The following is a 17,387-nucleotide window of genomic DNA, read 5'->3' on the forward strand; positions in this document are numbered from 1 at the left end:
TATATTTTAGGACAGAGCTGCATCCAGATTGGCAAAGTATGCAATCACAGCAAAGGAGATACAATGGATTGATGAGTGTCGTACCATTATATCTTATGTAGTACATGACGAAAGTATCGTTTCATAAATCAATGAATTTTCTACGTAAAAAAAACCTTTATTTCTTAAAAAAGTAATCAACAACACGAAAAAAAGTCATAATTTAAAAATAAAAAATTATTAAAATTAAAATATTAAATTTATTAAAATTCATTCTTAAAAATATCTATGTAATGAAGCCCGATTTGATGGCAGCTTCACTCATGTTCCTCTACTTCTTGATTCTCTCTTTCATTGTAAATATAATCTCTCTCCGCCTCAGTCAACAACATAGCTACCAAACCAAACCCCTTGGAAAATGACTTAGTATCCGCGATTCTTCTCGGTCTCCTCCCTAGCAAATATCTTTAATTTTCATTTATATATAAAAAAAAATTTTTATTTACTTTGCAAGGAAAAAAAAGCCTTTCTTACCTTTCACGAGATAATTTTTTTGTGAGCTTTGCTTGAAATGCTCGAACGTTTGCTCTGTTTGGTTTTGTGTATAGATACAGGGAAAAGGGTTGCTTGTTGCTTTATGCTTTAAACTATTACTAGTCTAATTCTTGTCTTTAATCTTTTTAGCTTGAAGTTTGTCTTTGTTGCCTTTTTTGGACTCTTGTTCTTCTCTGAATTCTTTTTAGCTTTCTGGGTATTTGTTAATAAAGTCAGAATTTTTTTTATTCTCATATTTTTTAAGGATTTTTGGTTTGTGGGGAATATCCAAATCAATAAGTATAAGGTTGTCCTTTCTGGGTTTTAGATAATGATCATGGCTTTTCCTTAAATTTAGAGAATTTCTGTGACTCCTTTTTGAGTTTTTGTATCATCTTTGCTTGAATTCGACACAAAGATTTGGTGTTTTTCTTCTGTTTTTGAACTTTTCATTGTAAGAAAAATGGAGGGCTTTGTTCTGTTTCCAGTGTTTGTTATTTTCTTACTATGTGGGATTGTGGTGAGTAAGGAGTGTACAAACAGTCCAACTCAGCTTTCATCTCATAGTGTTCGTTATGAACTGTTGAAATCACAAAATGAAACATGGAAGCAAGAGATGTTTGCTCATTACCACTTGATCCCAACTGATGACTCTGCTTGGTCTAATTTGTTACCAAGGAAAATTTTAAGAGAAGAAGATGAATTGAGTTGGTCAATGATGTATAAGAAAATGAAGAATCCTCGTAGTTTCAAGTTGGCTGGAGATTTTCTGAAGGAGGTTTCATTGCATGATGTCAGGTTGGATTCGAATTCCATTCACGGGCGAGCACATCAGACAAACTTAGAGTATTTATTGATGCTTGATGTGGATAATATGGTTTGGAGTTTTAGGAAAACCGCAGGATTGCCAACACCTGGGAAGCCATATGGAGGGTGGGAGGCCCCAGATGTTGAACTCCGGGGTCATTTTGTTGGTAATCATGGCTTTAGTTCGATTTCTTTGTTGTAAAAATTTTTTATTATACTGCTTTCCTGCCTTTCGTTGCAAATTATTATTGGATTTTGTTATTCTGATGCAGAATGATGAATTCTATTACCTTTTGCTCATTTAGAAGAGGTTCCTTTATAACCTTTAATAGTATAATGAATGAATGGCACATTAATCATCCCATTCTTCATCCTGATCTTTAAGTTGACTCCTTTTCTGGTTTCCATACAGTAACTTTTGAATTTATGATTTAAGAGTAAACTTGGGGGATCGGGGATTTGAATTTGGGACCTCCTTTTTGGAGGTAAGGTTTTGGCTTGTTAAGAGTTCTCTCTTATGTTTTCTTTTTCTTTTCTCTTCTCTAAACTGATAACTCAATCTTGGCTGGCAAGAATTCTCATTTATACATCACTGGCACCCTTTTTCTAGCCTTTGATCATGCTCAATAAAGGATTTGTACTCTATTCATACCTTTCACTATTTGTTACAGCCAAAAAAGTTCATGATACTAAAATCGGCTTTGTTTGTTTCGGATTTTGCTTAATAGTCTGATATGTTCTGCATTCATATCTTTCACTAGTATGCTTCCTCTGATAAATCATTTTAAGTACAAACCGTCTCCTGTCATTACCACTAAGTTGGGACCTTAAAAGTGGATTTTGGTTGTCATATAATCATTTATAAGTCCTTGTGAGATTAAATCTTTATTGACATCAAAGTAATAGGTTTGGTCTATGATGCTAGTCTTGGTATATAATGCATTGCTCAGTTGGTCAAGTGAAGGCTTTTGAGTAAATTTGCTTTACAGTATTATGAGAGGACTTCTCTTTGTAATATTTACTTTTCAGTTCTGACTGAAGTTAGATCTCTTCCATTTTGTAGCTGTTGAGGATAGATTCTATTCAAGTTTCCTGCCACGTTATTTTGGAAAATGTTTAGATACCTTTGCTATCTTACTTTCGTTTTATCCATAAGTATTGATTAAGTTTAATGTGCTTGAAGCAAGTGAACAGCTCTCAACTGTTATTGTAGTTTTTGAAATTTCAGTTTTCATTGGTTGTAAATTTATAATGGTTAAATTGCCTTTTGAATCTTGAAGGGCATTACTTGAGTGCAACAGCTCAGATGTGGGCCAGCACTCACAATGACACTCTCAAAGAGAAGATGTTGGCAGTTGTGTCTGCATTATCTGCCTGTCAGAAGAAAATGGGCACAGGATATCTTTCTGCATTTCCATCTGAATTTTTTGATCGCTTTGAAGCAATAAAACCTGTCTGGGCTCCATACTATACCGTTCATAAGGTAGATTTTGGTTCTGTGGCTTTGTTTTAAGGAGATGCATAATAACTTCTAACTTGATCTATTTCACAGATCTTGGCAGGTCTTTTGGATCAATATATATTTGCTAGTAATGCTCAAGCTTTAGATATGACAAGATGGATGGCCAAATACTTTTATAATCGTGTTCAGAATGTGATAACAAAGTACAGTGTGGAGAGACATTGGCTGTCACTTAATGAAGAAACTGGTGGTATGAATGATGTTCTCTACAGGTTGTTTGCCATAACGGTGGGTAAATTTTTTCATATAATTCCTTTAGCTTCTACTTGGATTCTTGCTTTCTTGCATAGCCAGATGTGTAAGACATCTGGTACTTTCATTTATACAGGAAATATGAGTTTAGTTGTGGATATCATATCATGCTTTCTAGTGATGTTCACCTGCACATACTCTGGCAATAGGTTTGACAATCACACACAATAATGGACTAGTTTCTTCCTCCAACAGTTGCAAATAACATTGGAAAGTCTATTGGACTTGCAATGCTTAATGAGAAGCAAGCCTGTGAATGTTCATGGCATGATGTAACCAGTCACTCTGTCAGCTATTTGTGTCTCTATCAAACTAATCCAAGCTATAATTGAAAGAGGTAGCACCGTTATGGCAAGAAATTGCCTAGTATGATTGATGTGTTGGTTTTTCTAAGCTGTAAATTTTGTTACCTAGCATTTAGACTTGTAAAGCTGGCAGCATTCTTACCACTGTCTCTCTCAGTCTAGTTGCAGGGTTCTTAGATTAAATTTTGAATTTTATTTGATGAGTTTTTTGTGTTACTTTGTACAGGAAGATCCAAAGCATTTGTTGTTGGCTCACCTTTTTGACAAACCTTGTTTTCTAGGATTGCTTGCAGTTCAGGTAACTTTCAAGATTACTTTCGTTCAAAAACTCTTGATTTTTATGATCAATCTGCTGGCTTTGTATGTGTCCTTCAGACTGATAAATATTAGCCCAAACCAAATTGACAATATGCTGTTATTCGTTTCTAAACCATTGAGAACTCATCAATCTTGTGGAGCTTCAGTTTTGAAGTGTTAGGTGAAATTTTCTTGACTTCTGTAAAAATATATCTAGGTGTGTTCAAAGAAAAAAAATGAGAATATTTTGAAATTTGAGATGAAAGTTTTGACCAGAAAATTGATCTAAAGTCAAGTACAGAAGGTTATTCCAGGTAGAACATATTAAATTCTTATGTTGCAGAAAAAATATATTCCAGATGACCTAGACTTTGAATAATGAATTTATGAGAGCTTTAGTTTCTGGGCATAAAAAATATATAGATTATGAATCCTCGGGTAAGGCAGAGCTACAGAGGTGGTTAGTGGTTTCTGGTTTATCAAAGAAGTAGGCTTTTGTTGTATGAAGAAAGCAGAAAGAAGGTAATGAGACAAATATTCTTTTTGTTACTGTGTACTATTAGTTCCTGGTTTTTCTGACAACTTTATTTATTTTTCTTGTAGGCTGATGATATATCAAGCTTCCATGCCAATACGCACATTCCTGTTGTTATTGGATCTCAAATGCGGTATGAAGTGACTGGTGATCCACTTTATAAGGTAAATTGCTTGATGTACATTTATTCCATTCGAAGTACAGTGCCCATTTGTATCCCTTCTCTATAAAGGCATTCAACCTCAAATTAATTGGAGATAGTTGGAGTGGGTAGCCCAACATGAATACAAGGCCACTATGAATCCCTAACTTAACCCAATGGAATACTTCAGACAGATGGATCTATCATATGGGTTACGAAAAGAAGAGATTGACAGAAAACAAACACTGAACAGTAATAGGCAGCTAAAAACGTGGTTTCAGTGCTGTATTAAGTCATCCAATTCAGAACGAATTCCTCAAACATAGCTAAAGTGGAATATGCCACCATTTCTGCCCTTACCATGCTGATTTCTGACTGCTGCTTGATATGTCATTTTCTTAGTGTGTTATGAAAGCTTGCATAATTATTGTTGAGATTTCTTTTTCCATGGTTTAGGGGTTCTCAATTAAATGGTGCTACTTCTTTATAGCATTTTAATTTCTTTATTTTTAATTTTGTAATGCCAGACAATAGCAACATTCTTTATGGACATTGTTAATTCTTCTCATAGCTATGCAACAGGAGGAACCTCAGTCGGCGAGTTCTGGTACTAACTTTGCCATTTTCAAGATTTAAGTTACTTTTTTGTTATCAAATAATCTTTTCCTCCTACTTAGTTTCAATGTGCTCTCCTAATGTGCTGTTTAGAACAATGGTCTGAAGCTTATCTAATTACTTTTGTTCCTTTCATTGCTGGTCCTATCCTGTTGTGGTTCATTGCATTTGCCTATGAGAAGGTCAGATCCAAAACGATTGGCAAGCACTTTAGAGACAGAGAATGAAGAATCCTGCACAACATATAACATGCTGAAGGTATGTCCATTGCTGTTCAATCCTTGAAGTTCATGCCTGAACTTATTAATTTTAATACTGGATGCTCTTTGGTGACTGGCAATATTAAAACAATTTTTTTGTGCAGGGAATATCCTTATAAGTTATGACGTGTCCTTTTCTCTCTCTTTCTCCTTCTTTTGAGTTTTTTTTTTTCTTTTTTTAAAGAAGAAATTCTATTTAGCTAGTGAGAGGTGATTTTTATCTGTCAATTGTGTTGCATCTCTGTTCCTTTTCTTCCTATCAGAAATGAATCACATTTTTGTGGCGGTTTTAGGTCTCTCGCAACCTATTTAGATGGACCAAAGAAGTTGCATATGCAGATTACTACGAGCGCGCCCTCACAAATGGTGTACTAGGCATCCAAAGGGGAACAGAGCCTGGAGTAATGATTTACATGCTACCACAAGGTCGGGGGGTCTCTAAGGCCGTAAGCTACCACAAATGGGGAACACCATTTGATTCTTTTTGGTGCTGCTATGGTACAGGTTGGGGATCATTGCCCATATAACTATCCCTTTCATGATGAATTAACCGCAATAAACCTTTCTCCAACCCTCATGGCTGTAGAAGTGATATTTCCAGTTCTTCCCATCATTTAATGGTGTTCCTTCTTGCTCTCTCTGCAGGAATTGAATCATTTTCCAAGTTAGGAGATTCTATATATTTTGAAGAGGAAGGGAGTATTCCTAGTCTTTACATCATTCAGTATATTTCAAGCACACTTGATTGGAAATCAGGAAAAATTGTGCTCAAGCAGAATGTTGATCCTGTTGTATCTTGGGATCCTTACCTTCGTGTGACATTGACTTCCTCTTTGAAAGAGGTACTTGAAGCAACTAATTTATTTTATGGTCCAAGCAGGGCTTCATTGCATATATATATTCACTTTTATGCCATTATATTTACTGATACAAGAAACTTGCAAAATGTCACGATTAAACATGGCCCCTGTCTTCTACGTTTGACTTTATTATTTATTATCTTTGGTACATATGAGTAAGACTTCACATGGTAGAGCAAAAGCTTGACCCATTAAAGAAAAAAAAAAATTGAAAGAAAAAGCATAGATTGCTAAATTCCTTTCTTTCTGTTTTTATACTTTTTTTTTCTATGTTAACCTTTTATAGTGGGGTTCTGAAGTTTCAACTAGTTGTTTCTTTGAGTGGCATTACGTGATTATCAAGATGAACAGAAGTAGTTCTTGTACATTGGAAGCTATGACTTTTAAGTTTTTAACACAATATCTAGTCATGTTAATATCCTTTATAGAATTCAAACCATAAAATGGAACCAGATGATAGTTCTCTTCACCAGTTCTGTCTGTTATTGGCCCGTGCCTGTTTTACTAAAATAGAAGTCCATTTGCGCTTCTACTCTTCTTCTTCTTCTTTATTTCCACTCTTAATTTTCTTAGTTGAAGCCAAAATGAAAATTGTATCCAGGACCCTATTTTCCTTGTATTGTTCCCAACTCCATGCAAGTTCTTACTTACTTTTCAGTTCATCAGGGGTGCACCTAATATTATACTTAATTAGTTATATTTGAAGGAAACGTGGAAAGATTTTGAGAATCTGATTTGTATAGGGAGCAGGGCAATCATCTACCTTGAATTTGAGGATTCCAATCTGGACGCAGTTGGTAGGTGCCAATGCAACATTAAATTCTCAGAATCTAGACCTACCCCCTTCAGGTGTGAAATATGATCATAATTTTCTGCTCTTAATTTCTAAGAAGGTTGTCAGTTCTCAAACATGCAGATTCTTTTCAAATGCTCTCTTTTAATGTTATATAAATAATGAGGGTACAATTTGAATTGCATTTCAATGCAGGTAGCTTCTTATCTGTAAAATGGACTGCCGGGGATAAATTAACCATTCAGTGGCCAATTAGTCTGAGAACAGAGCCAATTAAAGGTATCTTTCTTGGATGATAAATTTCCAATTCCCTGTACATGCGAAAAAGTGTGTTTTCCTTGGTATATGTTTCTGTAATCTGCAAAATAATCATTAATGTAGCACTTAACTTTTTTCTTTTAATAAAATTTCAGATGATCGCCCTGAATATGCTTCTGTTCAGGCAATACTCTATGGTCCTTACCTCCTTAGTGGTTATAGCAGTGGTGACTGGGACATAAAAACTGATTCAACTGCTTCAGTTGCAGACTGGATAGTGCCTGTTCCTGCTGCATATAACAATTATCTTGTTACTTTTTCCCAAGCGTCTGGTGACTCAACTTTTGTCTTAACCAACTCAAACCAATTAATCAGAATGGAGAAGCTCCCTAGAGCCGGTTCTGATGCTGCTGTTCATGCCACGTTCAGGCTCATCATTGATGACACTTCAGAAAAAATTTCAACCATTGAAGAAGCCATTGGTAAAACAGTCATGCTTGAGCCTTTTGATTTTCCAGGAATGGTTTTAGTGCATCAGGGAACTGAAAATAACCTTGCGGTAACTGATTCTCCTAATGATGAGGCAACTTCTAGTTTTCGTTTAGTTGCTGGATTGGATGGAAAGGATGATAGTGTGTCCTTGGAATCATTAAGCCTAAAGGGGTGCTATGTATATAGTGGTGCAAACTATAGTTCTAGTGTTAACATGAAGCTCGGCTGCAATTCAGCATCATCTGAGGCTGGATTCAATCAGGCGATCAGCTTTGTCATGAACAAGGGAATAAGTGAATATCATCGCATCAGCTTTGTTGCAAAAGGGGCAAGGAGGAATTTTCTTATGGTACCATTACAGAACTTCAGAGATGAATCTTACACCATTTATTTCAACATTCAACCATAATGTATTTGGGTATGGGATGGAACAAGGCGTAAGTACTCCTACCAGGCCATAAAATTCATCTTCCATTGCTTCAGTCTTGGTGGCAGTCGTTGCTTCATGGTCCATCATTACTCATGCTGTGCAGATGAACTAATGTTAATTTTTCTTTCAGTTTTTGAGAACCATTTCCTTTATAATATCTTCACACTACTCCAGTTTCTGCCAGAAGACCAGAAGACCCTCAAACTTGAATCTCATTTCAGCTTTCCTACCCCAACAAGATTGCTGAATGATCAGAACCTATAGCTAGCAAATGAAAGAAGTTGAGTTTTAGAAAAACCCTCCCAAACGAGATTAATCCAGACATTCTCTAATCCCTTTCCATCTTCCCAAACCAAGTAGTGTATAATTGTCCTTGGAAAGGAAAAATAAGGTCAATAAGGCTAAAAGTCATTGTTAAAACCAGTTTTTAGTCCCGGGCAGTTGTAATGCCAATGTGTAGCCACGTTATGAAAATGTGCTGAAGCAACATTTGTAAACATTATTGGCAAGGTGTTATGCAATTGCATTGGCATCACATTATGCAATGGTGTAGGCCTATGTCCGACAGCTCCTGCAACAAGCATACAAACATATTAACGTTACAAAACTGCATAATGATAACAATAAAGCTATTTTCGGGGTGCTCTTAATCGTATATTGCAGTTAGATGCAACTCATTGCCCATCCATGCACTCTTGACTTTGCAAAATCAAAAGAAAAGAAGACATACTTTGTCTACCTGTATGTAGCTGGGTGACTAACAAGTGTGAACATCTCTGGTAACAATAAATATATAAAAAATTGTAAAACTCAGCCTAACACTAGTATAGTAATGGTTGTAGTCCAAAATCCACAAAGCTGGTATGTTCCTAGTCCTGCTTTCTAAAAAAATTTCTTCATTAGAAAGTATGAAACCTTGTCCCTTCGGTCTATAGCATAATTAAATAATAACAGCTCTTGCCAAAAATAATTTAAGTAAAATCGCCGATGTAAGAAGAAACAATATGCAAAACATATCTATAGCAACCACAAGTATCATAAAGAAATTGAAAACTAGGAGTTTAGTTTAGTTGATCTGCAATCACTCTTAAAAAATTGGGATCCAGCAGAATTAAAATTCAAATCTAAACCTGTACCCTTTCTATTCTCAAGTTGCGGCCTAAAAAAAAAAAAAACCCTTCACGGGGCAGCGGGAATCAAATCCAACCTTACAACTATTACCGGAACAGATGTCCTTTCCCTTTTGCTGGAAGTTCAGGAAGTCACCCTTAGAATCAGATGTAGGCTCATACAATCTCATACTAACATGTTAGGTACGCAATTAAACACAAATTGCCACATACACTATGGTTCATTAAAATAATTCTTCTAAGGCAACAAAATCATGAGAACTAAGTGCATTAAAATAATTTCCAGAAAACGTCAAATATATCAACTTGGAATTTTTTTAATCCCAAATAGTAGCATCACATTGCTTTGGAACAGAAGAAAACATAACCAATAGACCCTACTAAAAAGAGGAAGAGACATATAGATGAAAGCGCAACAAACTATTTGGTGAAAGCCATCTTCTGACACAACATTGGCGGCTCCGCAAAGAGATAACTGCTGCTTACCGAAAGCAAATTTTGGAGATTTACATTTTCTTTTCCTTTCCCTTTTTTTAATCAAAATGTACTAATATGATCATGTTGAGGGTATTTTTTTTATGCCTTAGCTTGAGTGAGCTGGTGTGAGGTTGTTGAAGACTGTATGGCTTAAACCTGTAGCCAAAAAGCACAATCAGAGGGTGCTGGAATTATTTCTTTAGGTGCACTCTAACACTCAAGTCAATGAAATATATGAGAAAATTTGTGGAAGGAGGTGAGATATGTGTAGGAAGCTACAATAGAGGGAAATTACTTAAATGTGAAGTTTTTGTATTGTCCTACATACCTGTGACTTATCTTTATGTTGTATATGGACAAGGGGTAGTGACCTGACTAAGATAGTTGACAGTTGATGTGAAATATACATTGGGCTCGATAAGGATCCACGTGGGTGGCTACGAGTCACATTTAATGATTCTAGATAGGCATATGTTGCATTTAATGATCACAGGCAAGTTAGGGCTAAAATGTTTAGTTCTGATATGATGTCTTGATAGGACATCATTAGGGACATTAAGCGAATCCTTTTCTTAGCTAAGAGAGAGTCGTTTATTTGGGTACTGATAATATGGTAATTTCGGTGTGCACTATCTGAGTGACCCAGAGGTTTGATCGTGTTGACCAAGCTTTGACTAGGTAAATGGTGTGACAATTGCCCTATAGGTCTAAAGGAGATAAAAAAGTGATTGTCCTCAGATCGTTATCCAAAGGCTGAAAAGAGATATCTTTAGGCGATGAGGTGACTCTAGCTTCGCGAGTTGACTGTGGTGACATGTCATTGTTTAGGCGAGAAAAGCATTGTTGGTGGATGGTTTTGCACTGGTGTCACAGTGAGGTAAGACGTGTGGTCTCAATGAGTCTAGGTGATAATATGTCATTCTAAAGCGAAAGGAAAATGTTGTGGTGAGTTGTGGGTTTGGTTAAGTCACAAAGAGTTGTACGTGATGACATAGAAAAAACTTTGTGTGAAATTCTGAGACTTGCATGTGGAGCGCATGTGAGTGGAGAGTTTCAATTGAGGTAGCGTATGGCACGAGCCCATGTTTTTACATGTTATGGTTGGTTAGGCTACATGTTACATTGGGATTATAGGGCTATCATATGTAATTATTAGGTGTGATTTTTGAAAAGTTTCTATGTTAAGGGGGAATGTATGTTTTTAATTTTAAAAAGGGGTAATTGAAGGGTTTTTTAAAAGGGGATTAATTTTTTACCATTCATGAACCAAATGAAATGGTTTAAACAAGTGCTGTTTCAAAGGTGTAATTTAATATTTGAAATATTCTAAATAGGTGCCATTTCACTCATGTTGTTTGGCTCAATGTAAAAAAAAAGGGACTTAGGAATTTTAGACTTCACCTTTGCTTATTTGTTTTTGAGAGTATTATTTCCTACTTTTGCCTTTTGTTTTCTGCAACTTTCAAAGCTTTTCTTCCAAAAATTTTATGTGGGTAAGCATTTTTATTTCTATTTTTTGCTTTTTTGTTTGAGTATTTGTAAGAGAGGGGAATCAAAGGCACCAAAAAAGAGAATAGTTATTTCTAGTAATGAGGAAAGTAAGGCATCAACCACCAACACTGGTGGCTGTGATAAGTGGGAAGGTGTTGATAGGTCCCAAGGTAAGGTGGAGGGGGTTTAGGGAAGGGGTCATAGTAATCAATCTAGCCAAGGTAATGGGGCCCATGGGTATGGTATTTTTATCAAGGAAGTCAAGGCCTCTTTGGCTAAAATGACTATTCCTATTACTGAAAAAGGGAAAAGAAAGAAGGATAAGGGGAAGGGGGTTATTGTAAAAGAGCCCAAAGATTTAGCTCTAGGTTCGTGGCCACCAGACAAATATTCTTATCACACCAACCGGTCCATGGTGGAGCTAGTGTTGGATTGTATGCTCTTTAACCCACAAGATCCTATATACAAGGTTTCATCGCCTTCTCTAAGGTTTACCATCAACCAGATGAGAGAGTTTGAGAGAATGGTAGAATTTACCTACATAACTTCAAGCAAAGGTTCCATCATCCCTTGAACCCAATTTTTCATCTGTTTTTGGACACCTTCAATGTTGTAGCAAGTCAACTTGTATCAATTACTTGGGCAATTTTAATGACCTACCTCATTTACTATAAGATAAATGGGTAGGTCCCCTTGGTGAATGTAATTTTGACTTTGTATATGCTATAGTAGATTAGGGGCTAGCTCTACTACCTCAAAGCGTAGGGCAAGTCCTATATAGTGGAATTATGATTACATTAAAATTTTAGTATTTTTTACTCATTTTTAGTGTAAATTCTTTTTTTTTTTTTAACTTGATCCTTAAGAATTTTGGCAAAAATACCCCTAAATACATAATTGTCTCATGTGTAGGAGAAAATATAAAAAATAAAGAATTTTGGAATATTTGGATTTATTTTGAAAGATTTATGGTGGTAAAAGTTGAAAAAGGTCATAACTAGTGTGATTGTTTTATCTTGCCATTTAGGGGAGTTCTTCTTAACCCTTTCTTTTATGATTTTTTTTAAGCTTAAATGAAGTTCATGAAACCTTATTTCAAGTCTCAATTCTCATAATTCTTATTTGGAATTGTCTTCCTTAGCTCAATATTACATTATCGCTTTTTAAGTATCATTATACATACTTGAAATGTAATAGTTACATTAGGAAGTTGAAAGCTATTTTTGAATTAATAATTTTCTAGAATTTTTTTAAGGATTATATTGCATATTTTTTTTACTTAATGACTTGAATTTTGGCAGCAAAACAAAAACAAATGTTGTATTGGGCACCAAAAATGAAGTTGCTAGAGTATAAGTGTGCCATGGATACAAACATCACATGATTAATGCACCTTGGTGCCACTCTTGGTGATTCAAAAAAGACTAAATGGAGTTACTGAGTTGCTTGTTTAAAGGTCTCCCATTGGTCATAGTTTTGACTTATTGGAGTGCAAAGGATCTTGATAAAAGAGCTTGAAAACAAGGAGAGCTAAAAAAGCAAAACAAAGAAGCAAAAGCCATGTAGGAAAATAAAAGAATGATTTAAAAGATTAGTAACACTTAGATATTTTTGCTAAAATTTTAGGAGTTATGGCTACTCTCATTTACCAATAAATAAAGGGAAAAAGGTCAGCCAAAGGAGGAGAATTAGATAGATTTTTAGATTTTAGTTTTAATTTTTTTACATTTACTTTCTTTTGCACTTTTATTTTCTTGTTTTCCAAATAGGGTTGTTTGGCAGCCAATTTTCTTTTACTTTCTATGCAAATTTAACTTATTGTATTAATATTCAATGCACTTTTAGATTTTCTTAATGAAAATTTCAGATTTTCACATTCTCATATTCGATTTTCATTGATTTCACATGAACATCAAATCTATTTTTCAACTCATGATTTTGACCTCCTTGCAATCATGATTTCTTAATGAAATCTAGCTTGTTTTGAGCCAACTTTTTTCCTTAGATTCCTAATCATAGATCTTCAAATTTGAAAAAAATTAGCTTCAAATTTGATCTATAAAATTCTAGACCAAGCTTTAAAATTTCGGCTGAACTTAGTGATAGAGTTGGATTTTGCATGAGTGATAGCATAACAATGATCTTATCTCTATCTTGGCATTTGGTTTACAACTCTTGCATTTTGCACACTTTAATTTATGTATTTTCCTATTAATTCTCATTTGATTGCAATTAAATTTATGTTTTTACATGCTGTTTGGATCGTTTTCTTTGTAAATGCTTTGTTTTTTTAGTTTTTACACTTGTTTTGAAATTTAGTTCAATGAGTTTGAATTTTAAGTGTTTGATGCAATTTAATTGTTGATTCATGTTATAAACTTGTAGATCTAGGTTATGCTAGCTCAGTTTGAGTTCATTCTCTCTAGAAAATTGTATATCTAAATTTTCTTCCAAAGTTAGGTAGTTTCTAGAATTTGAATGCACTTTCGGTTTTCAAATTCTTGTCTAGGTTTTGCAATTTCCTTTGATTAATTGTACTATAATTTTATTTCTATTCTAGTTCATTCATTATTTTTGCAATTTTAAATTTGATTCCATTCCATTTGATGTAAATTAGATCTAGTTTTAGTTTGCTAAATTTTTTATTTCAAGTTTTGCATTTAGATTTTGGTTTTGCTAGTTCTTTTAGATTTGTGATCTTGTTGCTTTATTTTCATTTCCATTATGTTTGGAATCTTCAATTCATATTCTGTTAGTATAAATTTCAATTTGTTTAGCTCAAATTTAAAGATTTTTCTAATAGTTTCTTGAGTTGGTAGTTGGAGTTAGTGAGGTTGGTTTATGTTCTGTTGTTGTAGTTAAGTTGGTTACACTTCTTTAGCCATTGTTTTACTAGTTCCTTGTACTTGCCATTTTCAATTCTTATATTAGAATTACATTTTAATTCATGTTTAGTTCATTTCATTCTATTTTAGCTACTGTTTTTGCACAATTTTTTACTTTAATTACTTTACATAATGCAAGTTTACATTTTACTACATTCATGTTTAATGCATTGTTCGATTTTATTTTTTTTAGTTAGTTAAATGTCATGTTTTCTTTTATTTGATTGAACCAACTTTAGATAGGGTATAAGGATAATAGGTATTTAGGTCAGGAATCTATTTAACTATTCCTCATGGGATTGACATCTAGGTTTTTTAGCTTTTATTATTACTTATACAGCCTATGCACTTGCAAAATATCCAAATTAAGCTGTTGTCCGACAACCACTTTGCATTTAATAGTTATATGGTGCTATATACCAAAATGCCGAGTGTGAGATTCCCTTAAAAGGTTAGGTGGTCTTATGTCAATCCACTAACCAAGAAGACTTCTGAGCTATGAGAAGATAAGGCTAAACAAGTACGTGTGCTGAAAGAAGCCAAAATCTTTTACAATGAACTGGCCATGCCATACCTTTGAGTTGGGAAAAGATGAGGCCAGATAAGTACGTGTGCTAAAGGAAGCCAAAATCTTTTACAACGAACTAGCCATGCCATAAAATATTTGTGACTATTGAATCATCCCTAGAGAAGATCAGACTTTGGTTGTTATTATCCAAAGGGTTTTGGATGAAGAAAAAGCCAAAAAAAGTGATACATCCAAAGGTAAAAATGTAAAGGCTTTTTTTAAGGTAAAAGACGTAAGTTACTCGTTGAACTATTGTATCTGTTATCATTATGGTTGTTGATTTATATTATTTGTTTGTGATTGTTGTTATGGTTGCAGTTAATATTAGAGCTATGAAAACCAATAAATTTGAAGCTCACCAGAAGGGTTGACTTGTTGAGGTTGTAGAGTTAGAGCCTGATGGAGTTTTTGAGCCAACACCCGTATAGAAGGTAAAGAGGGTAGAAATTGTTGAGCTTGTGAATGATTGTTAAAGGGATGTGGAGAGTGTGTGCATTCCAGTCAACAAGGGCCTTACTGAGGGTAATTTATGTTTATATGAATAACTCTTTTGCTTGTTAATTGATTTTAATTGTTATGCTTTTGTTTTTTAAAAATGGATCATGTTGCTAAACTTCAGAAGGTCATAGGCCAGAAGAGGTAAAAGGGGAAGAGACCTACAAATGTCAGCCTTTCCTTTGCTAAGAAACAAATAGTGGAGAGCTCCAACTCATTATTTTTTATTGCTGTAGTGTTCATTATACCACATATGTTTGTTACACCATAACCTTCTTTAACTACTGCAGTGGCCCTTTTAATTGCAACCAAGGCTCCTACCACTATGTCTTTTTCTTTTTTAACACTAGTGGTTCCTATTGCTACACCATAATCTGCTCTACCAACAATTGTTGTTGCACCAACTGTTGTTCTGCCCCCTACAACTTCAGCCATCCTTCATCTACCAATATCAACTTGAACCCTTTCTACCACCACAAATATTAAACTCGATGGGTTTATTTCTAAGTAGCAAAAAGCCAGTCTGAAAGCAATTGCTTTGTGTGTAAGGTACATCATCGAAAGGTTAGATAAGGTAAACTTTATAGATTTTGATGCTATGTTTGAGAGGCTATGAACCTTTTTCCCTATAAATGCCTTTTGCGTGTGGGCTACTACTAGCCTTTTCAAGATTGCTAAGGATAGAGTGCAATGATTCCTTATACTCAACAATCTCCAAATTGGGCTCTCCCTAGCTGCTAAGGTAAGAGTTCTTATGATGGAATGTATGTCTTTGTATTATTGATATATGAAAATTAACTTTGGCTTGTTCTTTTATTTGTTGTAGTCTTTGACAAATAAGGTAAGCATCTATGAGTAAGTGAGGTTGTTGGTTGATGAGTTATGCTTCAAGTTAGAAGAGTTACAGAGGAAAAGTAAAAAAAAAAAAGCTAATCAATAGGCTTTGGTAAAAGATAAGAATGTTTCCATTGAAATATTGAAAATCCTCAATGCTTCTCAAGTCAAGAAAATATAAGAGATAGATGCTTGAGAAAAAGAGACCATAAGTTAGAAAGAGACTATAGGCTAGAAGGAGACCACAAGTAGAAAAAGCTACAAAAAAAAGGTAAAAAAGGGTTGATCAAAAGGCTTTGGTGAAGGAGAGGGATGCTTTCATTGAAACATTAGAAACCTGCACTTTTTAAGTCAAGGAAATAGAGGAGATGGAGGCTTGAAATAAATAGACCATGGGCTAAAATATGGCTTTTTGATAGCTTTTGGACAACACTAGATTTTGCCTAAGAGATGTGGAAAAGAGAAAAATAAACTACAATGAGAGTAGACAGGGGTGACTGCCTTAGCTAACCAACTATAGAGGGAAAGGGACTAAGCCTTGGTAGAGAAAGACCAAGCATTGACTCGTACTTTCTAGTTGGAAAAAAAGCTAGCCAAGCTTAAGATTGACATGGAAAGGGAAATAACAAACGCCTTAAGGAGGATAAAGGAGCAGGATGCAAAATGGACTAAAGTCTACCTTACTTTTAGGCAACAATACAATCTCTCTACTTTTTACTAGGTGTAGTTGTATGTGGGGCCTTTGGACTTATGGAAGATTGATTTTTCTAACATAAAGTTGCCTCATGAGAGGTTCAATATAGATTTCTCTGAGGATATGGCCCTACTAGAAGGACTTAAGGCTTCTGTGGGGTTAAATAGAGTTGCTTTAGGCCTAAATCTTAATACTTTGCTTGCCTTAACTAGAGATCTTGAGGCCAGCAATTCTGATGTAGAGCTTACCTCGAAGTGTCGTGAGGCTAGGCTAATTTTGTTGCTCCTACCCTTGGTGAGTCTATGATAACTCTTATTCAAGAAGCACCCACCATTGTAGTGCCAATTAAAGAAGGTACACTTGTCACTGATGTTGAGCCTTTTGCTACTATTGCTCTTTCTACTGAAGATGTTATTTCTACCTCTTACCAATGAAGACTAAGTATGAACATGTTTAAATTGATGTCATTAGTGACTTATTAAATATTTAGTACTGGGATCATGCTTGATTACAATGAATGTTTGTTCAATTTTGAATTAAGTTTATCAGAATTACTAAGTATTTTTATGCAATTACCATTAGATAGTTCATATATTATATATTAGCTTATGTCTCAGTTTATGGTAAAGCAACAGGAATTGGATTCTAAATTGACTTTTTCTTTATAAAAAAGGTAGTGTTTCAAATTTTTTGTTATTACCTACTAGTTTAATTCAAGAATTTTACAAGGAA

At 34.7% G+C, this 17,387-nt stretch overlaps 1 protein-coding gene across 4 annotated transcripts; it reads left to right on the forward strand.

Moving 5' to 3' along the window:
- The first annotated feature begins 251 nt into the window (after window positions 1–251).
- LOC111302749 (uncharacterized) lies at window positions 252–8,626 on the forward strand. Of its 4 annotated transcripts, none has more exons than XM_022898541.2 (13): window positions 252–424; window positions 1,312–1,487; window positions 2,601–2,803; window positions 2,873–3,070; window positions 3,626–3,697; window positions 4,300–4,395; window positions 4,901–4,980; window positions 5,171–5,246; window positions 5,542–5,752; window positions 5,894–6,090; window positions 6,852–6,957; window positions 7,097–7,180; window positions 7,315–8,626. In XM_022898541.2, the coding sequence occupies exons 2-13, from the start codon at window positions 1,370–1,372 to the stop codon at window positions 8,058–8,060; spliced, it is 2,187 nt and encodes a 728-aa protein (XP_022754276.2). In that variant the 5' UTR covers window positions 252–424; window positions 1,312–1,369; the 3' UTR covers window positions 8,061–8,626. The 4 variants fall into 4 exon arrangements, with proteins under 4 accessions (XP_022754276.2, XP_022754277.2, XP_022754274.2 ...); XM_022898542.2 differs by having other exon boundaries at window positions 252–335; XM_022898539.2 differs by lacking the exon at window positions 252–424 and adding an exon at window positions 647–1,311 and having other exon boundaries at window positions 1,405–1,487.
- Window positions 8,627–17,387: the final 8,761 nt, after the last annotated feature.

This window comes from Durio zibethinus, chromosome 13 (assembly GCF_047325235.1).
Source record: "Durio zibethinus cultivar Kanyao isolate XHJ-2024 chromosome 13, ASM4732523v1, whole genome shotgun sequence".
Lineage (NCBI taxonomy): Eukaryota > Viridiplantae > Streptophyta > Magnoliopsida > Malvales > Malvaceae > Durio > Durio zibethinus.